General features: G+C 46.1%; 1 protein-coding gene across 1 annotated transcript; it reads left to right on the top strand.

The window, feature by feature from the left end:
- Positions 1 to 14,996: 14,996 nt before the first annotated feature.
- Positions 14,997 to 16,770, top strand: junbb (JunB proto-oncogene, AP-1 transcription factor subunit b). The gene has a single exon (XM_061090177.1). It carries the CDS (start codon positions 15,324 to 15,326, stop codon positions 16,323 to 16,325), a length of 1,002 nt encoding a protein of 333 aa, XP_060946160.1. The 5' UTR covers positions 14,997 to 15,323; the 3' UTR covers positions 16,326 to 16,770.
- The last annotated feature ends 7,500 nt before the right edge of the window (positions 16,771 to 24,270 follow it).

Here is a 24,270-nt window from a genome sequence, read left to right on the forward strand (position 1 = left end):
TCAAGCACACTGTGCCCCGCCTCGTTTGAAATCACTGAACCCAACAGTTGAATGAAATCTTCAGCCTGTTTTCCAGCGTGCTGTAAATCACATTATGTCATACTAAAGATGTACAAAGATTGTTAATAAATGATTTGCTCTAGAACATAGATGCAGGCCCCTGTGGATCAGATGAGCCGGCTCGTGGCCTTGAGGCAGGTCATCGCCCGTCAGCTGCAGATCAGACCCCAGAGTCCCTGTGAGAACACGTTTCTGTGATCACTGAATCAGAATTATTTTATTTGCCAAACTGCCTTGGTGTCATTGGTGCACTGAACATAAAACAACAATATAAAAACAAGAGCTGGCGCTGAGGATTAAACCGTACAGACATTCCTAATGAAGCATGATGTGTTAACGCTGCTCATCATGTCTCTGTCACACTTTGAATCTCCACAATTCTACGCTTCCATGAGAGAAACTCAATCGATGCAGATCTTCCAAACTTGAAATTGACTTTAGAGTTATTGCAGCTGCGTTGTCTTCAGCTTTTTTTCTTTTGCTAATTAACCGATCCAAGCGAAACGTGTCGTGATTTTCATCTCTTAAAAGTGGTACAAAGACACATTTTTCCCTTTGCGTGTTGTTGCCTCCACTTGTGCACGACTCATAGGTGCAGAGCGAGCGAAGCTGAAAGTCTTTAGCTGAGGCCCAAACCTTTGAAGTAATTGTGTCTTTGTAGAGCAAAGGGGCCGTAATGACACTCGGCATATTTGTCTAAGAATACCAGACGTAGCTGAGTGCTGCTTCACACCGTGTTTGATGAAGACCTGGAACAACATCAGAACTCTGCTCCTGGGGCATTTGTTTAAAGAGGAGCTCTCTCCGCCAAGAGCCACCGCAGTGTTTTGGCAGGCGGTGGGTGGGTGGGTGGGGTGGGGGGGGTATACCCGTATCCACCAAAAAGAAAAAAACAATAGCTTCTATTCTGTGATCTTCTCAAGTTCACAGGTACAACACATGGTTAGTAAGTGTGTATACGGGGCGAGTATCTTGTTGCACACCAGCAGCTTGTTTCCCCCCCCCACTCGCACTCTGTCAGGAGATAAAAAAGAAGAAACGCAGCCGAGCGAGAGCGGGACACACGGAGCGACTTCAAAGCTGCACAAGAATTTCTTTAAACATGGTTCTCCGAAGACCACATCAAACACAGGGGGGTGGAGGGAGGGAGGGAGCTGGGCTGGGTTCATGTGTACGCATGTGTGCATGTACTGTAAGTGTGTGTGTGTGTGTCTGTGTGTGTGTGAGTGTGCATCATAACATGGTGCAGAGTTGCAGAGATGCATCCAGGCTATGCTGCATCAACCAAAGTGTGGACAAGAAAGAAAAAGGGGCTGTCAGCTCTGATAAAGAGTTTGGAGTGTGTGTCTGTGTGTGTGTCTGTGTGTGTGTCTGTGTGTGTGTCTGTGTGTGTGTCTGTGTGTGTGTCTGTGTGTGTTTCTTCTCATTCTGGGAGGCCTCTTCAGCACCCAGAGAGCACTTCAACACAGAAGGCTGCCAAGGAGACGATCAGAGGGATGGCCCCGCAGCCCACACACACGCTCACGCAGACTCACACACACACACACACACACACACACACACACACACACACACACACACACACACACACACACACAAACACACACAAACACACACGCACACACACAAACCTCATGCTCTTATATTGTGTATAAACCAGAGTGGATATTGATTGTTTTAAACAGAGCATTTACGACACAAATGCTATTCCTAGGGCTTAAAGTACACCCACACACGTTTTCCCCCATGATGCACACACAAAAGCAACACAAGCGCACACACACACACACACACACACACACACACACACACACACACACACACACACACACACGCACACACTGAAATGCACAAATAAACAGAAATGCATTAAAACACACATTCCTGACATCCCTGTTAAACTCTCTGGTATCATCAGCGGACAACACAACATGATCACATCTGACTGGACGACCTCTGTCAGGAGCAGAGGTCGTCCATGGAGCTGAAGACGTTTCCGGCCTCACTTGTTAACTGGTGGAAAAAATAAAAGGCTACTTGACTGGAAAGTGTGTAAAGTATTCCAGTGTCTGACCCACTGGCTCCTTCTTTTCCTTTTCTCTTCATGGTCTTCTTCCTACTTCTCTGTTATTCTGGCTCTCTGGTAGACGAGCCATTGTGGCGCTGCATCCTTCCTCTGGACCTTTCTTTCATTGGGGTCTGAGCGTGACCTTGACCGTCTCCTCGTCTGTCTCCACGTCTCCTCGTCTGTTCTGCTTTGTTTTCTCTTCCTGATTCCTCGATTGACCTCAATATTTAGTTATTTGTCTCAGTAGCTGAATCCAGAGGCTGCATTTGAAGACACCGTGGCGCCACTAGGCTGTCCCGTTCCCTAGTGTCCCTTATTCCCAAGAAATGAAATGAAAGCTCCAATGTGTGGATCCGTCTCGCCCCGACCTTTCCCAGAATTCATTGCGCTTCAGTGATGAGTCGTTTTTCCAACGTAGGCGAGCGACAAACGTCCAGTTCTTGAACGTACAGATGATGGATTGATGGTCAAAAGTCCCTTTCAGTTTACTGGAATGCATTCAGATTGCAGAGTTCTTATGAAGTTGTGGTTAACTTGTGGGAGATGGAAATCTGAAGGTCCTGGAGAGATAATCTAAAGAGCTGAGAGTCCTTTGACGACAGCGGAATCTATCGCCATCGCACATTAGAGTTTACATCACTTTTTAATCTGTGTCTTCCATTGAAATAACAACAGGCGCGGACGTGAAAACACACAAACGCACCCGACCACAGGAAGCGATCACATTTGAAACATCCTCTCTGCCCCCTCAACATCCTGTGTGAAAACCCTGCTACCGCAGCCTCACAGGAAGTGGAGTCTGCGAGGAAGGACTTGGGGGGGGGTTGGACGGGTTGGACGGGACGCGACGGGGACCACGTCGCACTCGGAGCTGAGCTGAATGAATGAGTGACGCAAATATTGCAATTCAATACTAAAAGAGTTTGGGTTCAATGACACTTCCTTCTCGCTGCCACTCGCGAGCTGGGAGTTGAAAAGTGTCTGACAGGCGCCGGGTGGAATCCATTCATCGCCTCACGAGACACGTGACCTGCGTGAAGGAGTCTGAGGGTCTGATGCTCCAGATGATTCGCTTCAGGACATTGTTGTGCTCTGTGATCCTGCTTAATGGAGACGTGCGGATGTGGGTGGATGGCTAACGCAAGCAAGGGGCGAGGGAGGATGATGAAGAGGTGGAGGAGAGAGAGGAGGGTGGAGGAGGCACCTGCTGGGTCCACATGGCTTTGAACGGCCGAGTTTAAGTGGCTGCGCTCACGCACGCCTCGGTCTGAAGCGCGGCGCCCGCTGTGAGTAAACGTGTCCGTGAGCATGTGACGCCTCTGATCAAGGCGATTGGCCACGTGGTTTGTGTTAGAGGGCGAACAGGAGACAGTGGCCAGGAGGAGACACACAGGTGCACGTTGTAAAAGAACGGTAGAGAAGAAAGAAACAAGTAAAAACACACAGAGGTCGGAGAAGATCAAATGAAAGTAGAGCAAACAACACGAAGAGGAGAAGAGGAAGGTGGCAACATTTAAAAAATTCTGCCTTTGCACAAAATCTACGCATGACGATCATGGTACGGTTTGAGGGGAATTCCAGTATTTTTCAACTTGGGGCCTATTTTTTATAAATATGTGTGAGGTGCTTAAATTTTTAACCTTTGGAATCAGTTGAGTAGATCGTGTTATTTTATGGGGCGACTAAGACAGTCCAGTAAAGCATCAAAACACGGGAAGGACAAAGCTCACGACAGTTTGATGAACACACGGGAGAATTTAACATCTTAAGAGTCAAAGATGTTTTGCTTCTGAGTCACAAAACAATCTGTAACTTCCGAGTTACAATAACTAACCCTTAAATCATAGTTTATTTAGCTTTACAGAAATATTTTCCTAACCCAAAAGGGGAATTACGTTATTTCATAACTTGGGCCTTATGTCTAAATTAATGGGTTTTGCAGACGGATCTAGAATCAGTCACGAGATCACCTCAGATCTTATGGGGCGAATGAGACTTCTTTTTCTCATCATGCAGCCAACGGCTCAAATTTTTATTCTGGCTCTTTGTTAAGAGTCTGACAGTGAATTGTAAATTCAGCTAACCATCCCAACTACTTATCACACATATATAATTGATATTGATCTTAATCGTTCCCCTAAGAGTCTAATTATTCGTTTAAAGTTGTCCTCTGAAAGACCTTTGGCTGCCGGTGCACGTCGGTTCAGTGCTGCATCACGAACCTGAACCATAACAGAGAGATGTCGAGTTGCCCTTTGACCTTCAGGGTGTTGCAGTGGAAAAAGTTTAATAAGCATCACTTCCTGTGCAGCACGGGGATTTTTGTCACTATTACAGATGATGCTTATATATTTATTCCAGAGAGTATGTCACTTAACTGTGACCTTATCAGCATTTCTTCGAATGCAACCCGTAGTGCTCTGTGTGTGTATGTGTGTGTGTGTGTGTGTGTATGTGTGAGAGATAAAACAGTTGATAGGGGAGATAACCAGTAAGTGTGTAATGTGAGTTTTCAACCCACTCACTCAGTACAGACGCACATCTGTGTCTGAATCCACCTGCATGCAATCATCTCCAGTAAACACAACATCCGCGCTCGTCCGTCACAAACCAGCCGGTCGGCTTATCCGGGAACACATTCACACACAAAAACTACTTTTTCCATTTCAACACTCAACCGCCGTCCGTACACACGTCCATGAATTCAGCTTCGGATGTCAAGAGATTTCTGAGTCATGGATTCTGAATGCTTGTGATCTTGGCAGAGATTACAGCCGCATAACATCAAATGAAAGTTGGGCTGACACACACACACACACACACACACACACACACACACACACACACACACACACACACACACACACACACACACTCACATACTGCAGAGTCAGTTATCGAGTGTGTGTTTCAAGGTGAAGCCAACGGACTGCAGACTTCCAGCCAAGTTTGCACGTCAGGTTTCTTTGGAACGTCTGACACTGAAACTCTTCGAGGTCGCTGGGCGTTGCAGCGTCTCAAATAGATGAATGGAGCTCAGAGCTGCTCTCAAACAGTCGATGCACCACAGCGTCGTCTGAGAGCGTCGGGGGGGTGAGGCTGCGACTCTCGAGATCACTCACAGCACAAGAGAAAGTTGACAACTCCCTGCAGCTGCTTTGATTTACCAGAGAACCTTGATTACCACTTCAAACTGAGATGGACAAACACGGCACGCTTGTAAATAAGTCTGAGATCAGCATCTCTCTCTGACGAGGAGTTTTAATCAGACCAAAGTAACAGAAAAGCCAGAGATGTGACCCAGAAATAGAATAAAATAACAATATGAAAGTGAAGCCAAGCTAAAGCGTGTGAAATGAGTCCGTCGTACTGTATCTGTATCTGTGTGTGTCTGTAAGTCAGAGATGAGAGAGTGAAGTGAAAACAGCAGCAGCCGATGTACCTGCTGTGTGTGTGTGTGTGTGTGTGTGTGTGTGTGTGTGTGTGTGTGTGTGTGTGTGTGTGTGTGTGTGTGTGTGTGTGTGTGTGTGTGTGTGTGTGTGTGTGTTTGTGTGCATATGCAGTGTGAGGAGAGAGCGCTGGGGGGAGACCACCTACACTTCCACCTGCTCTGCCTTTTAGAGGGGCCCTCTTCAATCACAAGGCTGGGGTCATTATGGATGCGAGCCTCTAGCCGCCAGGCATTGTTTTGCTATTTCTATCCTCGCACTGTGCAGCGAAGCATCGAGCAAGAACCCATTAAAACCTGCGCTTCAGAACTCGAGCAGCCTCGGCAGGAAACATCAGGTGCTGAACATCAGAGTGTCCTTTTCTTTAAAAAACCTCCGCGGTGCTTTCTGAGGCAACATGTGGACTCCGAGCTTCGTGTTTTCCCAGATTGTCCTTCTGAGGAATAATGTTTCATGATTTAACTCTGTCAAGAAGCGTAAAATGGATTCAGCTCTGCGGAGATGCAGCAGACTTGTCTTTAAAGCAAACTTTAAAGTTATAACAGGAGAAACGACATGTCTGTTATTGCCACCCGACAGAGCTCCTGCACAAAGTGACGTCCAACCAGAGCCGGAGGATTTAACGTATTGGTTACGTGTACGAATCCTCTTTTTCATCCTGAGATTTTGTCCTTATCCAGAGTTTTTAAAAGGGGGAAGAAGAATCTCCGGAGAGTCTGATGTTCGGAGATCATCCAGAGTTCTGTTCATGTCTCTATCCCACCTGTTAGGATTTGCTCTAGACCCACAAAGGATAATCAATGTAGATATAATAAATGGATGGATGGATGGTACATACAAGTGATAATAAATGGAAGACACTTCTAACTTTGCCCAGACTGACACAACGATGAGGAATGACAGAGCAGTGTGAAGATGACTAAGTCCAAACTTTCAGAGTGAGAAACGAAGGAGGAAGATGTTGTTTGTTTCTCCACTTCAGGGAAAACAACATGAAAGCCTCTGACAACTTTTCTTTCCCCGACGTTTGTGAACCTGGTTTACAAACCACGTGTTTTAACACTGTTTTGATTTGAATAAGTCGTTCTCAGGGTTTTCAAAGTTGCTTCCGATCTTCTCCCATCTGGCCAGATATGTCCTCCGACTAGAAAACGCTAGCAAACAACTCTTCCATGAAAACAATTAAACAGTAATTTGCGACCAAAGAGACTCTTAAATTGCGCAGTGAGAGTCTATATTTGGAGCAGGGCTTCCTGAGCACACTACTTAAGGTAAACTACATTAAATGTGAGGTAATTAGTGCGCCACACAACAGACCACAAGCTGCTAATTGTGCTGCCTGTGGTCTACGTGCCTCCACCCAGAGGAACCTGCAGACTGAGCTTAACACCAAACCTCAGCGTCGAGTCTGCACAGGATCATCGTCCCGGCGCAGGAACACGCAAACAGTAATTGTCAGGTGAGCTACAAAAACATGTCTGAGAGCCGAGGCACAGTGTGTGTGTGGGTGTGTGTGTGTGTTCAGTACAAGGTGGAGCAGCAGTAAAAGTGAATTTACATACGTGAGTAAGAGTGTGAGCGAGAGTGTGTGTCTGTCTGGTTGTGTGTGTGTGCGTACGTGGATCTGTGGGTGTTTGTGGGGGAGTGGGATGAATGTTACAGGCCCAGATTCACCCGAGGGCGTCTGTGTCCAGGCTTGTTCCAGACGTGCCAGGTCCCGGGCGTCGGGAATGCCTCCGAGTTACGGGATCACGCAAACGCCGCCCGAGGCCGAACAGGAGTTGCAGACGTAGTCCAAAAAAAAAGGAGAGATAAATCTGTGGTCTTTTCATGTTGACAGTTAAACCTGCATGTGGATGTTTGCCCCCAGAAAAGTGCCGACTGCTGCAGCTTCTACTCTGAACCATCTCCAACCTGAGAAAGTCCCTGAGGATATCTGTGACACAGACCCACTACAGCACCATAATAATGAGTAACAGCACATGTGTGTTATGCTGGTTGTGTTGCTGTTTGTTGATTTCACTTTATGATGTCTGAGGGTGTGTGTGTGAGATCCAGAAGTTACTCACTCGGCTGTCATCGCCGTGAACTCAGCACCTCTTTGTTTTTACCGACCGGTGACTTCACTGCCATCGAGGTCGTGACCTTCCCGACATCCCCCCCCCCGCCTGAAGGGATTCCCTGGGTCTGGTTTTCACCTCTTTGGCACCGTGACATCCTGGTGTCTGGCGCTGCAAAGTTTCCGCCGTTTTTATTTGGACACTGACTGAGAGGGAAAACCAGGAAGAAGACCAGACATTCGAAGAGGAGACTCAACACAGACACGAAAACAACAACTCTGCTGACTGGCAAAGAGGAAAAGGGAGGTTTGAAGGGGCATATGTGACTGCACACACACACACACACACACACACACACACACACACACACTTCTGATCTGTTGGTTAACACAGTGATGTGGGATACAGTGAGAGCAGCTGGAGCAGCTGCGTTCAAACACGCCTGCGTTCACAAACTCCTCCACAGAGAGAAGTAACTGCTCCGGCTGATGATTTATATTATTCCAAAAAAAAAAATACCCCCAGATCACGAGCTCGTCTGAGGCTGACAGGGCAATTCTCTGGAGGCATTTCGTTTTAATAAAAGCCAAAACCATGTTTCCACCATGTGGCAGATAAAGAAACCAAAAGGAAACACACACACACACAGACACACACATAGCGGCGGTGGCTGCGGCGGCGGCCTGACTGAGCCAAACCATAACTGAGAAGACCCACTCAAAGGAAATCTCAGAGTCGCTTGGCAGACGGCAAAAACACACAAGGATCAAATGTGTGTGTCGACTTTGGGGGAGAGGAGGAATTCATGCGACAGTTCATTTGCCACTTGAAGACTGTGAGGATAAAATGTCAACTATCTCAAGTCCCTGCCCTACACACACACAAACACACACACACACACACAAACACACACACACACACACACACAAACACGCACGCACACAGAGGAAAGATCTGGAGCCAATTGTGCGCTCATGCCACAACACCCTCACCCCCGCATTCCCCTCTGTTACTCTAAATGTCCTCCTGCGCTACAGGCTCCCGAGCTTTTAACTTATAACTCTGAAGAGGCCGAGATCATTACGAGCACATTCTGTATTCATTACCACCACGGCCTGTTCCTGCACCGCAGCCTAATGTGCAGAGGGAGAGAGAGAGAAAGAGAGACCGAAGGATGGAGGAGGACGAGCGATGGAGGGAAGACTAAAAAGGTCGAACGGATCGGTTGGACACGGACAAACAGGTCGACCTCTGGCTCTGACATCGGTGACCCGGACTTTTGACCGACCAACAGCTTCTCTATCCCTTCTCCCTCTCTCTTTCGTTCTCTCTCTCTCTCTCTCTCTCTCTCTCCCTCTCTCTCCCTCCTCTCCCTCTCTCCCTTCAGAGCGTGGCGTGCTGCGGGCGAGCGAGGCTGCGGTCAGCTACCTGACTCACGGCTCCTACAGGCGGTTTCAGGTTCACTGCGCAGGACGGACACGGGCCCTTGCCAGCGAGATCTCAGAGTCCTTTTAGTTAGCGTGGGGGGGGGGACGCCGCTGTGCGTGAGAGCGTGTGGCAGCCCAGCAGGCTTTTCTAACCCCCACCCCCCTACCCCTGTCCTGTTTAGCATGAAGAACTGTGACTGTGACAGGCCCAGAGTTAACAGATGCACACACTTGTCTCTTATTCTGAAGAGGACGAAAGAGACAAGTTGTCCCTGCTTTTGACTCGGAGATGATCAAAGGTTTTGCTCGGTGTAAAGTGCAAAAGTGAACAAGTGTGCGGCGTCAACATGGATTTCATGTCATGTAAAAGATGAAATGACTAATATAAAATATAAATTTCGGTGACATGATGTTTTTCTGCCATGAGCGTGGACGTAGGCGTCTGTCTCTCTCCGACAATCTGACCCGAACCCGTCGACCAGGTGGTGGCGCTACAGGAAATCAAGAGAATAAAGAAGGGCAATAGAGTTCGGTGCTTTTGGGTCAATGTAAGTTTACAGTAAAAAACGTCCGTCTCTAGTCGACCCACCAATCAACCGACTGATATTTCCGTCCCCGGAGCACTCGCTGCTATTGTGGCTAAAAATAAATCCCATCAGGGACACAAATGAATCCATCATGAAATTCTCTGGTTTTATTCCTGCAAAATACTTCAGATGAAATATGGTGAGGTCCTTTGACAACATGTCCTGGTTGAATAGGGCAATGGGACTTTCACTGCAGCACAATTTCAGTTCCTCATACAAAACAAAAATAAAACAATTTCAAAAAGGAAATTGGATGACCTCAGATTTCTTCTCTCTTGATGCTGTCGTGCAAAATGAGACTTGCTGGTGAATGTCAAGCGTCTCTGATTAGAAAATATCACAAACTTCCACCTTTAGATGAACGACACGCGACGAGCAAAACACCATCAGGCCATCATGTGATGTTGACGAGGATGAAGATGATGAAGATGATGGATCACTCTATTAATAGCCCTGGCAGCAGTGACCACACTGACCACAGTCACAAAGGAGAACAGCAGCGCCTCGGATGAGAGGCCCCATTATGTCCAAATGAAGGAGTCAGCCGCTCTGTCAAGAGGACACTTCACAAACAAACCTCATCTGACTGAGCCCGTCTTTATCTCTCTTCTCGCCCGCCCGCTCGCTCGCCCCGCGCTGCCACCACCGCTCCTTTCTGCTGAGTGGGTGTTTGGAGGAGTTGCGAAGGTCAGGGGGAAAGACTCGGGGGAAAGATGTGAGGAGGGAGGGAGCTCGGGGCCGTGACCTCTGCGTGACCTCGGCCGGCCCGAGCCCGGCTGAGTCACAGGGACGGAGCGGACTCGCCGACCAGAGAGAGGCCGGCGCTGCGGAGAGAGAGAGGACAAGCAGGCTGCAGGCCGGCGCTGACAGAAGGAGTTGTTGTGCAGAGGTGGCGAAGCACAATGGGACGGTTTGAGAGGAGGAGGTAAGGACGGCTCAATCCCCCCCCCCACCCTCCGTAAGCACCTTACTGTGAAAGCCTGCTTTGTCAGGAGACAGAGAGATTCAGGAAATTAAGGGGATTTTCCCTCGTGTGTAGGAGCTGTTGACATTGTGAGAGAGAGCAGGGAGAAGATGAGAAAGAACAAGGAAATGTTTTGGACAATCTGAAGTGGTACATAGTGTTAATATTGAGGTGAGATAATATATAGTAATTGTTGTTTTTCAATCATAAATACTGACGTCTGTAAATCCACACTTAAATATATTTCCCATATTATAACACTCATTCTTGCCAGAGGTGCCTTTTGAGTACTTAATGCTTTATGTACTAATTTCTAGATTTCTAGATTTTTGCCCTTTCACTTTAAAATAAACTTCTGCACATCTTAAACTATCTTCCAAATTGTTGTGAAAATAAGATAAAATGATACAAGTCCAGCCTCTATTATCTTTCACTTCACCGATAAGTAAATGATGTGGGAGACAATGGATAAAAATTTCCACTGCATGCAGATGTGGTCAGAAAGAATCTGACTCCCATGAACACTCCACCCTGAGAGAAATACGTGCTCACACACACATACCCCCCCCCCCCCCCCACACACACACACACACAAACACACTCGCGCATTGCTTAATCTTACGGTAAACAGCTTCCTTCCACCCTCTGGCTTTGCCTTTCCCAGGAACGAGAGCAGGTAACACTCAGTTGCTTTTGGCGCTCGTCCATCTGAACCCAGCTGTTACCAGCGAGTCTGTTGCCAAGCAGCTCGTCCTGCCCTGCAACTCTTTGTAAGTTTGCCCAAAAAATATGCATAACAAACAACAAACAAACACAAAATCCTAGAGTAGTTCCCGGCGATAACGAGGATGTGTATTTATATATATATACACACACACACAAAAAAGCAGAACTCGATATCAGGAACTTCGGTGCTTGAGCGCAGAGAACGACTCTAAATCTAAACAGACTAAACAGAGATGTGACTAATCGAGATGTGACTAAGACGTCTGCAGCTTCTTTTTGTTTTTTGTTTTTTGCAAAAGCTGAAACCTGATAACTGAATGGTTCCAGCTTCTCGCCACAAGTCGTTGTTTCAGAGCTGAATCCGGTCCAGGACTCACACCACCGCTGTTCCTGGTTGACATGATGATTAGCAGAGATTGTTTCAGGACACAAACATCATCACATATTAATGCACACATCATGTTCACACATCTGTCCCTGGCTGGGTAAGGGGAGTGATCCTTTTGTCCAACATTTGGCCAGATGGCAGCGTGCCACCTCACGAGCGTTCCCGTAAACACTCGCTGCTCTGGACCCTGTGCTGCCAACATGTCACCAGGACGGTGGTCAGCCTCCACCGCAGCGCTGAATAAAACCTGAACCCAAACCGAGCGGAGCAGCAGCAGCAGGGAACAGCTGCACAGAGAATAGAATTTATAAGGGAGGTGGCAAAGTGGAGGCACAACACTGCCAGGAACTGTTGTTTTCCTCTGTTTGTCCATATTCCCATGGATACCTACAAAAAGGCATAGAGTTTAAACAGTGGCTGTGGATACCAGAGAATTACCTGGGATGAAGTTAACTGAGATCGGGCATGGAGACCCTGAAACACTCAGGTCAAGGACATGCTGAAGGAGCGTGTTGTCGTCTGTGAGTAACTTGTGTCCTAGCAGCACTTTTCCCTTTAGGCCAAAACATGATAACAGGGTCTGTCAGAGCTTATGTCTCCGTACATGCTTTTTTAAATCTCATGCATGTTGTTACAGGGCAATTGTGAGTGTTCACTGCCAACAGGGGGAGCGAGATGGAAACTTGGCCCTCGACTGCAGGACAGGCTGGAAACACTGACACTGATCTGAGAACCACGGAGGGAATAATCAACAATGGGGCCGATATTTAAAAATCAGGGCATTATTGTTTATTATCGTTTATGTGGAGTTTGCTATGTATGATCTCTAGTACATTTACCATATATATATATATATATATAAACTGTATAAGATTTACATATAAGTGTGTGTGTTTATGTATTTTGCAACTTTATCCACTTGTATATATTTAATACTAGTCAATATACTGTACAGACAATGTATTCGTCAGAACCAAAGACCTCATGGGATAGAGGGGACAGATAGATAGATAGATAGATAGATAGATAGATAGATAGATAGATAGATAGATAGATAGATAGATAGACAGACAGACAGACAGACAGACAGACAGACAGACAGACAGACAGACAGACAGACAGACAGACAGACAGACAGACAGACAGACAGACAGACAGACAGACAGACAGACAGACAGACAGACAGACAGACAGACAGACAGACAGACAGACAGACAGACAGACAGACAGACAGACAGACAGACAAATAGATAGATAGATAGATAGATAGATAGATAGATAGATAGATAGATAGATAGATAGATAGATAGATAGATAGATAGATAGATAGATAGATAGATAGATAGATAGATAGATAGATAGATAGATAGATAGATAGATAGATAGATAGATAGATAGATAGATAGATAGATAGATAGATAGATAGATAGATAGATAGATAGATAGATAGATAGATAGATAGATAGATAGATAGATAGATAGATAGATAGATAGATAGATAGATAGATAGATAGATAGATAGATAGATAGATAGATAGATAGATAGATAGATGTCGACCGCTGATCTTGATTCATCTGCTCATTTTAATAAAGACAAGTGCATCTGGATTTATTCTATCATTCACGTCTCCAGTTGTCTCCAGTTCTCGTCTGTAAACTTTATTTTTGCTGTTGAGGTGTTTCTTGGTCTAACCGGACATTGAAGAGATTCCTCCCTCAGGTAGGGAGGAGGCCGGTGGATTGAGTGAAGCCTCTCGTCTGACTGGTTGTTTCTGTGTGGGGACACAGGACACACAGCTGGAGGTGTTTGTTGTTCTTTTGGAAGTTTGAAGACAGAAGTTTACTTCTCCTCGACTGAGACAGGTGCACCGCTCTCTCCTCTGCACTCTCAGAGATTTAACCTCAATTCCATCGCTTAAAATGAAAAGTCATTTTAATGAAACCTCACAGATCAAAAGGATGAAGTACCGGGTTGATTAAGTGGGTTTGGCTCGTCGCTGAAGCAGCTCGGCTCTATTTGCCTTCAGTGATCAAAGCAGCGTTACTGTAGGCAACGTGCCCAGCATCAGCAGCACCTCGCAAATCTGTTCTGTCAGGAGGCTGGAGGAGTTCCTCCTGTGAGTGATCACAGGCTCTCTGCTGCAGTGCTGCGTGTGTGTCAGTCCAGGTCACACTGGAACAGAGATACATCATAGTTTAATATTCATATCAGCAATATTAAAAATGAAAGAAGGGACTTAGGCTGAATAGAGGCTGTTTGAAAGTGACCAGTCAGTACAGATGGATTTAACCGAAATGTCTCAGGTCACTTCTGTAAAACTAAGCAGCACATTCTAAAGTTATTGATTTGAAGTATGACGCATTTCCTGTATTATTGTTATTATTGTTGTTGATATTAATATTATGTTGCAGTAAAAAACTAATACTAATTGTGAAAAATGGAAGAAGTTCACAGAGTAGGACAGACAAATATATACACTTTTAATTTGAAGTATATGATACTGTAAGTACTTTACAACCCTATGATCATATAATCATTCCCCATTTATTTATATTCATGTTTTAATTTGTCTTTACTTTGCTTGTATGTTCATCTGATTAAGTAGAATTTGCTTGTGGGAGTGTATCAGATAAAGTTCCTCGTTCTAAACACACACACACCCACACAGACCCACACCTACACAAACACACACTCACACACACAGACACACACAGAAGGAGCTGGAATGCTGCTGGAATGAGGCCCTGGTGGGCGTGGCTTCCCGGTTCTCCAGGAGAGGAACTGCTACGTCAACGTGGCCATATAAGGAGCGCGGACTTCCTCCACAGGTTTGCCTGACAGTAAACAATCCGGCGTCTGAGCAGTAAACACGTTTCTTTAAACCTCTGGAATATAAATCATCATAAAGTAACGAGTCCCAGCTTCCGGCTGGAGGAGAACACACATCTGGATTCTGAGAAGAACACATCTGTATGCGGAGTGAATCTTTAAAAAATGAAACGAAAACTAGATCTCACCTTCTCCAACAAATACATATTCAACAAATCCGTGCGTTCGATTCCTGTCCCCCCCACAGCGGCCGTCCCGCCCCCCCTCCCCTGTGCCCGGGCTGTGGTGCCTTCAGGCCCCGCTGACAGCCGCGTCTTCCCGGCATCCGCGTCACTCCTCGTCGGATCCCTGAGGGGGCGTGGAGAGCGAGCGGCTCGGCCAATCAGCGCGCGGCTCCGGCTCGTCTCGTGCACTTGCCTTTATAAATAACACACGCAGCGCTCCTCCTGGTACACACACCTCAACACGCACCCGGGAGCAGCACCGCACAGCAGGAGGAGCTCAGACCCGAAGTTCACTGAGGAGCAGAAAGTGACAGAGGACCAGTGGAGAACCAGTGGAGAACCAGTATAGGACACCACAGCTGCCGGGACAGAACCTTGGACTTTCACTCCTTCTTGCTCCGGAGTGATTTTGATTTCCTTGAGGAACTCTGAGCTGCTGAATGATCTCAGCTCACTGTGACATTTGTTGATTTCCCCGGACCCGGTGTTTCCAGATCAGCTGGTAAGGCTTCAGCTCCTTTTCCCTCCCTACACGACTTTATGTCTACAAAGATGGAGCAGCCGTTCTACCACGACGACTCCTTCCTGTCGGCGTACGGCCACTCGGAAGCAGCCATGCACGACTACAAGCTGCTGAAGCAGAACATGAACCTGAACTTGTCCGAGTCGTATCGCAGCCTGAAGAGAGCCGAGGCGGAGCACTACCAGGGCGCGCACCACCAGGGGGCGCACCACCACCAGGACCTGGGCTCCCTGAAGCTCGCGTCCCCGGAGCTGGAGCGGCTCATCATCCAGAACAGCAACGGGGTGATCACCACCCCCACGCCCGGTCAATACTTCTACAACCGGGGCATCACGGACGAGCAGGAGGGCTTCGCGGAGGGCTTCGTGAAGGCGCTGGACGAGCTGCACCAGATGAACGAGATGCCTCCACCCAACGTGTCCATCGGAGCCGGGGGAGTCACCTGCTCAGTGGCGGCCCCTAGCGGCTTCGGCTCCGCGCTGCAGCCGGAGCCTCCCATCTACACCACGCTGAACGCGTACTGCCCGAACCCGAGCCTCTCCTCCGCCTCCAGCTTCCCCAGCGCCACCATCAGTTACCTGCCTCCATCGCACCAGCACCCCCCCCACCTGCAGCCCTCCGCGCACGGCGTGCATCACTTCGGGCACGCGCTCCCGGGCTCCGGGCTCCATCCTCAGCGGCTCCTGTCCCTGAAGGAGGAGCCGCAGACGGTCCCGGACCTCCTGAGCAGCGACGGCTCCCCCCCCATGTCCCCCATCGACCTGGACACCCAGGAGCGGATCAAGGCCGAGCGCAAGCGGCTGCGGAACCGCCTGGCGGCCACCAAGTGCCGGCGGCGCAAGCTGGAGCGCATCTCCCGGCTGGAGGACAAGGTGAAGGGACTGAAGACAGACAACATGGGTCTGTCCAACACGGCTTCCGTCCTGCGGGACCAGGTGGCCCAGCTCAAGCAGAAGGTGCTGACCCATGTGAGCAGCGGCTGCCAGCTGATGCTCACCAGCAAGATGGAGGCGTTCTGAGCCCCAGAGACTAAAAGAGACTGAGAAGTAGAAACACTGGAGTCACGTTCTGCAGAAGCAGCACTGGATTACCGGCTGGTGGGTTGTCTGGGGGGGTGAAGACAACTCTGATGAGGCTATGTGGGGGGGTGAAGAGACTGATTGAAATGGTACTTCCGGCTGCTGGACACCTCAAGGGACCATTGAACCCTAGAACCCAGGGCCGCATCCAGACCGAGCAGACACTGAGCAACACGGGCCCCACGCGGGCTCACTAATGGTAGAAAAATGGGAAAAATGATATTTGTACTTTTTGCAGCTGATGTCGTCAAGAAACGCTGCATTTATTCATTGTGTAAATTATTCTGTTTGTCCGGTTGATCCAGACAAACTTAAACACATCCAATGTTTACAATGTATTTTTTATTTTGTCTTGTGTATTTAAGTAAAGTATCTTGAAATGAAACTGAACATGTGACCTCGAGTGTTTGTTTGAATTTATATATATATAGAGAGGAAATTTATAACTCACATAAACAGCAGGAAAGCTGTGATGTTGTCATGGCAACGATAACACAGTGTGTTGTTACGCACAGAGCGCGCTTGCGTAATACGTAGGCCTTTCCTTATTACGCACGGGCTTGTCCATATATGGGCATGTTGGTGACTAGCTCGTCACAGGGGAGGAATTCTGGGAACCCCCGCCCAGGTCGAAGCTAGCTTCTGTCAGCTCAGCCCCCCCCCCCCCCTGCTGTATTAGAGAGGGGTAGCGGAATTTCCTTTTCTTATCGTAGACCTTTAGGACCAACCTGCCACACGCACGCAGAGCAAAGTGCAACCACGCTGCTCTATCTTCCGGGATGAGGATAATAAGTAACCAGGGCAATAACATCAAACATGTGAAGTATTTGAAAACACTTTAAGAAGAACCATGAAAAACAACATCAAACACTCTTTATGAGACAATCCCCCAAACAGCCACATTCTGAAACCTCAATATCACTCCCGCATAAAAGCCAATTTAGCCTCATTTGATGTTGGTATGAAACATAAATCGCACACGAGAGGGGAAGTGACGGTGGCTTCAGGAATGTCGGGGGCGTCTCAAGATGCCACGCCGACTTGGCACAGCACCGGGGCGTGAGGAGCATCTGTGTGGATGCATGGAGACATGGACAACATTCTGCTGGGACGCATCACCGGCCAAGTATGTCTCGCACCAGGGGCTCAGGGGACGGATATAAAAGGGGGAAAGTCCCGCGTTTAAAGATGAGGATGACTCAGTAAGTGTCCACGCAGGGGTCAGTGGCCCCAGAGTGCATGAGACAAAGGTAGTCGATCAATCAATCAATCAAATTGTATTTGTATAGCCCATATTCACAAATCACAATTCGTCTCACAGGGCTTTAACATGGTGAGACATTCTCTGTCCTTAACCATCAGCAAGAGTCAGGAAAAACTACTAAAAACCCTTTTAACAGGTACAAATACGTAGAAACCCCAGAGAGACACATGTAAGTGCAACAGATGTCAAGTGTAGGAAAACATCATCAGGATAAAGGTTTTGAAACATTTTGAAGGATAACTTCAGTAAAGCAGACCTGCTGCAATCATAGTCTCTGGTCATCAGCCAGCAAGATCATGATCCACCATCAAGACCGGATCCACTATAGTCCACAGTCATGGTCCACTGCTGCCAGTTAGGATCCATCATCAGCTGCCACCTTGGTTGTGGTCCACAACATTATCTGATGCCAACGCGATAATTAGATTAGATTCAACTTTATTGTCTTTGCACAGTATACAACGAAATGCAGTTTAGTATCTAACCAGAATTGCAAAAAAGGCAGTAAAAGTGCAGAATATTGTGCATATTTAAAGTGGAATATGTAAATAAATAAGATGTGTACAGTAAGAAATATACTTATATCTATACTATACTACCATATATACACATACACATCCATGGTAAGAGAAATGTATACTTATATATATATACAAATACCTATACTATACTACCATATATACACATACACATCCATGGTAAGAGACATACTTATATATATATACAAATACCTATACTATACTACCATATATACACATACACGTCCATGATAAGAGACTGAGATACATATGGAATAGTACAGTATTAAGAGGTATTGTATGATATGATATAAGAATGATGAATACACTATGAGCAAGATAAATATATATAAATATGAATACACTATAGGTGAGATGATAGGACTATAAACTGGCCTTGACGTCTGGAGATTCCCCCTGGAAACTTGAGATGAAGTGGTTCAGTGCGTAAAGAGCAGTGGGTACGATGAGGTGAGCGTTGACCCAAAGAGAAGTGTCGACCTGGTCTGAGGGAAACTGGAGGTGGGTGAGGGTTAGCCTCTGACGTGCACGTAAACAACAGGGGAGTGAGAATCCGACTCTCAGTAAAAGAAACCACTTCAAGAGAGCGTGCGTGTGAGAGCTGCGGTCCGCGCGCACGCTCTCACCTCGAGTTGTTTTGGAGACGAAGGTTTCTCGACGTCCTGTCATCTAACGCGTATTTAAATCGCCTCATTTCCATCAATAACAAGTCCCCGGTCTGATTTTTGTGCCATGAACGTGGAAACTAATCCGGGTGCACCCACGTAATGTTTCATTTTCTGTGACTTTTTACCAAGAAACCTGTATTTCAGGGGATTTACATTCGTTTGAGCTCATTGTCAGTTTGTTTTTTATGCTTTGTTCAAATAACCGACATGTCTGTTGTGAGAATCATCTCAGAGCTTCACAAACCATCCTTCAAATCTGTTGCCCTGAAGAAAAAAGGTTTTATTTCTTAAAGCTTGAATTATTCATGATCGTTAATGACGTGTCTCCTAAATAACAAAGCAACAATCCTCACAAACATCACATCTTCCAATCAAAGACATATGAGAGAAATATCCCCAGTGTCTCCATTTACGCACACAGCAGGCCCACATATTATAATCCACGCACACGCACACGCACATGCACACGCACACTCCAGAAACAAGCCAATAGAAGCCATACCGGCTCTCAACGCGCCTCGGCCCACAACCCACACTGAGTGTCTGTGGGAACATCTGTGATGTGAACGCTGACGTCTGAAGAGCTCTGGGTGGGTTTGATTTTCCTCCATCAGGCCCCTTCCCCTCCCACACACACACGAACACACGCTCACACACGCTCACACACACACACACACACACACTCCGAGGCCTGGCTCTGTCACTCTCCCTCTCTCCGATCTTGTGTTATCTTCTCGAGGACCGTGAATATTCCTCCCACCTTGCCGTGGCCATCTGAGGTTCCTACAGAAGTTGGGCATCACTGCATCAGAAGTTCTCCACCAGACTTGGTTGGAGGAAAGTTTGCTACAGTTGCAGAGAAACACACGTGAGGATCCACACGTTTGTACTGGGAGTTGTAATTATTAGATTAGGCAACAGATTCATTAATCATCTGTGCCAGGAATTGAACCCAGTCACACACTCACCACCTGCTCCCGTCACCAGTAGAACGTGTCAGGGCCTCACACACGAGGCCTTCACAATAAAACAAGACAAACCTGTGTCTCTCTGAATACAGGAAACGTATTTTTGGGTTTAAACTGCATAATTTATGGCTATTAACTCATATTCTCCTGTGTTCAGGCGGTTTATCACCACAGCAGAGCTCAGGCCCAGAAAGCAGCAGCCTACACGACAGTGGAAGGTTTTCTAAAGGTGCACATCGCCACCTAGTGGAAAAAAACTGAAACAGCAGCTTAAAGCATTAACCGTAAACAAAGATTTAGACTCAGCAACAACAGTCCTACTGTCAAGCATTTGTCTTTCTATGATCCTGGTTGTTATGATGATGATGATATAATAATGATTATCACTTCTAAAATATTCTGATAATACTATATCCACTATTAGAGAAATATACCCTGTTGTGTAATATCCTTTACCTATACTGTGCATGTGCATTTTATAATTTACATAAAGAATTATGTTAAAGAGTATGTTTTCATTTTCCTCACATTTATATTTAGTAAAATCACATATTTTAAAAAGCCTAACTGAATTAAATGTGCCGCAATATTGAGGTTCAGGCTTAAAATGAAATAACAGACAAATATTTAAAATCAAAGTTTGTCATTACCTCATCTTTCTTTTTTTGTTTATACAAAGGCCAGGTTTCTGAAAAGTAACATTTAAAAAATAAATGTTACATCTAAAATAATTAATCCTCACATAAATACGTTTTTTATGGCGTTTACGTTTATGGCTTAATTTTCAGGTGCAACTAGAACTTTACTAATTAAGGGGGAGTTTCACACATCCGATCACCAATCACACAGTAAGTTTAATTAGCTGACAGGTGCTATCCAGGAGTATAAATGCTTCCATCAAATATCTAAAACTTGACCAGGCTCAGTACAATTAATGAAAATGGAAGCACCTGGCCAGGGAAATGACCAAGGGCAACTTCCTGCTCGAGGAAGAGGAGGAAGAAGAAGAGGAAGAGGAGCAAGGGTGCGTGGTGGTGGAAGGGGGGGAAGAGGCCGAGGAGGACGAAGACAACAAGCTGTGCCAGATGAAATTCGGGCTACACTTGTGGACCATGTGGTCAACCATGGCCTCACAATGGCAGAGGCAGGTCATCGAGTTCAGTCTAATGTGCCACGCTCTACAGTGTCCTCTATCATCCAAACATTCCGCAGGGAAAACAGGTATGTGGTCAGTCAACTATGGAATTAGTGATGGTAGAGTTAACTGTAGTATTCAAATGTATTGAACTAAAGTCAAAGTAAAACAACTAAATACAAATGGTAATAGTGTCTATTTGTGAATTCTAATGTCTAGGATTGGACGACAACCTTGTGCGGGTGGCAGAAGAGCAATTTTCAATCAACAGCAAGAACAAAAAATCTGCAATATTGTAGTGGCGAACAATGCTATCACACTGAGAGAAATCCGGACCACAATCCTAGAGGACAATGCTGGCATCTTCCAGAACGTAAACGCTGTCAGCATCTCGACAATTGACAGGGTCCTGTCTAAACATCAGATGAGTATGAAGCAACTGTACAGAGTACCATTTGAAAGGAACTCTGAGAAAACCAAGGAGCTGCGCTACCAGTATGTACAGGTAAAGCAGTGGTGTGCACTACGCCTAGTATATTGTACAGTGTTGTGCGTTGTATATCATTATGACCTGTAAGCAGTGGAGCATAGAGCCCAGTTGATGATTCTACTGCATAACCAATTTACAGTAATATTTTGTTTACTGTAATGTAGAGAATAATGGAGCTGGAGGCGAATGAGACCCTTCAACCTGGCCAAAGGAAGACGGCGTGGCCTGAATGTTGTCGGCCACAGGGCAAAGGTAAATGTCCCAGGCCAGCGCGGGGGCAACATCATCATGTGTGCTGCCATTTCAGAGAATGGTGTAGTCACCCACATTCCCAGTCTTGGCCCATACAATACCCAGAAGTTCTTTGTGTTCTCTGACCGCCTGCACTCTGATCTTATCCCTCTACATGAGAGGGGTTTGGTAGGGCCTCTCTTGCCTACATTTGTCATTGTGTGGGACAATGTAAGCTTCCACCGTGGCTCGCTCATCAGGGCGTGGTTCACTGCCCATCCAAGAATGCTGATGGCGCTCTTATCACCTTACTCCCCATTCCTCAATCCTATCGAGGAGTTTTTATCTGCATGGAGGTGGAGGGTCTATGAGCATCGGGCTCAAAACCAGAGGTCCCTTCTCCAGGCAATGGATGCTGCTTGTGGTGATGTCACAGCAGAGCAGTGTCAGGGATGGTTGCGGCATTCACGCCGATTCTTCCCCCGTTGCATAGCATCAGATCATCTGATGTGATGTTGATGAAAATCTGTGGCCAGACGGACTTGAGCGCGAAGATGAGCAGGAGAGTGAGGATGAAAACTAGTGAAACTCCAGTTTTACTTTAGTTTCTTACTGTGTGTGTTGTCAGTGTAGGCTATACCTAATTTTAGTTTTGATGTGCTTATTGTTTGACATTATATTGTGCTGTACACATTTTCTGTTACTGTAACCACGATGTATGGCAATTACTGTACCAATTTCCATGGCAGTATGAGTGCAAAGTATTTTATTTGAAACCTTGTATTAATCCTTTTTCTGTTTGATACACATAGTATTCTGGAAAGAAAACATCTACTGTAACCATTCAGTGTCAAAGGACTGAGCCAAGATTGAAATGTGCACATGAAGGATATGTCTATGGTCAGAGATGGGCAGTATTTCTATTACTTGTATTTGAAATACGTATTTCAATTACTTTGAGTATTTTGTAATTTGTATTTGATAGGGCCGATAAAAAATCGAACGTAATTTGTAACAAAATACTTTAGAGTGGAGTAATTTTGTATTTAAAATACTCAAAATACTTTCTGTGCGAATCAAAAAACAGTTCACGAGTATGCAGCAATTAACAAAATGCAGTGAATGAACAGAAGAGAAATCTAAATCAAATCAATATTTGGTGTGACCACCCTTTGCCTTCAAAAGAGTATCAATTTGTCTAGGTAGACTCGCACACAGTTTTTGAAGGAACTCGGCTGGTAGGTTGTTCCAAACATCTTGGAGAACTAACCACAGATGTCCTGTGGATGTAGGCTTCCTCAAATCCTTCTGTCTCTTCATGTAATCCCAGACAGACTCGATGATGTTGAGATCAGGGCTCTGTGGGGCCATACCATCACTTCCAGGACTTCTTGTTCTTCTTTACGCTGAAGATAGTTCTTAATGACATTGGTTGTATGTTTGGGGTCGTTGTCCTGCTGCAGAATAAATTTGGTGTCAATCATACGCCTTCCTGATGGTATTGCATGATGGATAAGTATCTGCCTGTATTTCTCAGCTTTGAGGATTCCATTAATCCTGACCAAATCTCCAACTCCATTTGGAGAATTGCAGCCCCAAACTGGCAAGGAACCTCCACCATGCTTCACTGCTGCCTGCAGACACTCATTATTGTACGGCTCTCCAGCCCTTTGGCGAACAAACTGCCTTCTTCTACAGCCAAATATTTCAACTTTTGACTCATTAGTCCAGAGAACCTGTGCCGTTTGAGTTTCTTTTTAATACTTTACAGTGAGCTGGGTTTAGAGTCCTCTGACACCAACATTCCCTCAGTTAACCAGGCCGTGGTAAAACGTGTCACAATAGCTCCTGAATCATTATATATTATATACCCTCACTATTTATTAGAAAGTCCCCGCCCCTAAACAAAATTCCCAGTGATAGGTTCAGAAGTTTTCGAATACTTCAGCTGACAAACAAATAAACAGCAATGAAATGTAACTTTGTTGATAGATAACGAGAAAGAAGATCAGTTTTATTTTAACATATTTAGTTTCTTTCAGTGTTGATGCGTCAACTCTTTTGATCTGGAGTCAACTTCAATTTTTCACTCATCAGTCCAGAGCACCTGCTGCCATTTGTCTGCACCCCAGTTCCTATGTTTTCGTGCATAGTTGAGTCGCTTGGCCTTGTTTCTATGTCGGAGGCTTTTTGGCTGCAACTCTTCCATGAAGACCACTGTCTGGTCTCTGCCAGTTCTGAGCTGATGGTACTGCTGGACATCTTCCGATTTCGAAGGGAAATAAGCTTGATGTATTTTTCATCTGCTGCACTAAGTTTCCTTGGCCGACCACTGCATCTATGATCGTCAACGTTGCCCGTTTCTTTGTGCTTCTTCAAAAGAGCTTGAACAGCACATCTGGAAACCCCAGTCTGCTTTTAACTCTTAGTCTGGGAGAGACCTTGCTGAAGCTCTATAACAACCTTGTGTCTTGTTGCTGTGCTCAGTCTTGCCATGGTGTATGACCTGTGACATCAAACTGTCTTTCACAACCTCACATTGGAAGCAGAGTTTGTTCCTCACCCAGTTTGAAGCCTCCTACACAGCTGT

The sequence above is a fragment of the Limanda limanda genome, chromosome 17 (genome assembly GCF_963576545.1).
Source record: "Limanda limanda chromosome 17, fLimLim1.1, whole genome shotgun sequence".
Classification (NCBI taxonomy): Eukaryota; Metazoa; Chordata; class Actinopteri; order Pleuronectiformes; family Pleuronectidae; genus Limanda; species Limanda limanda.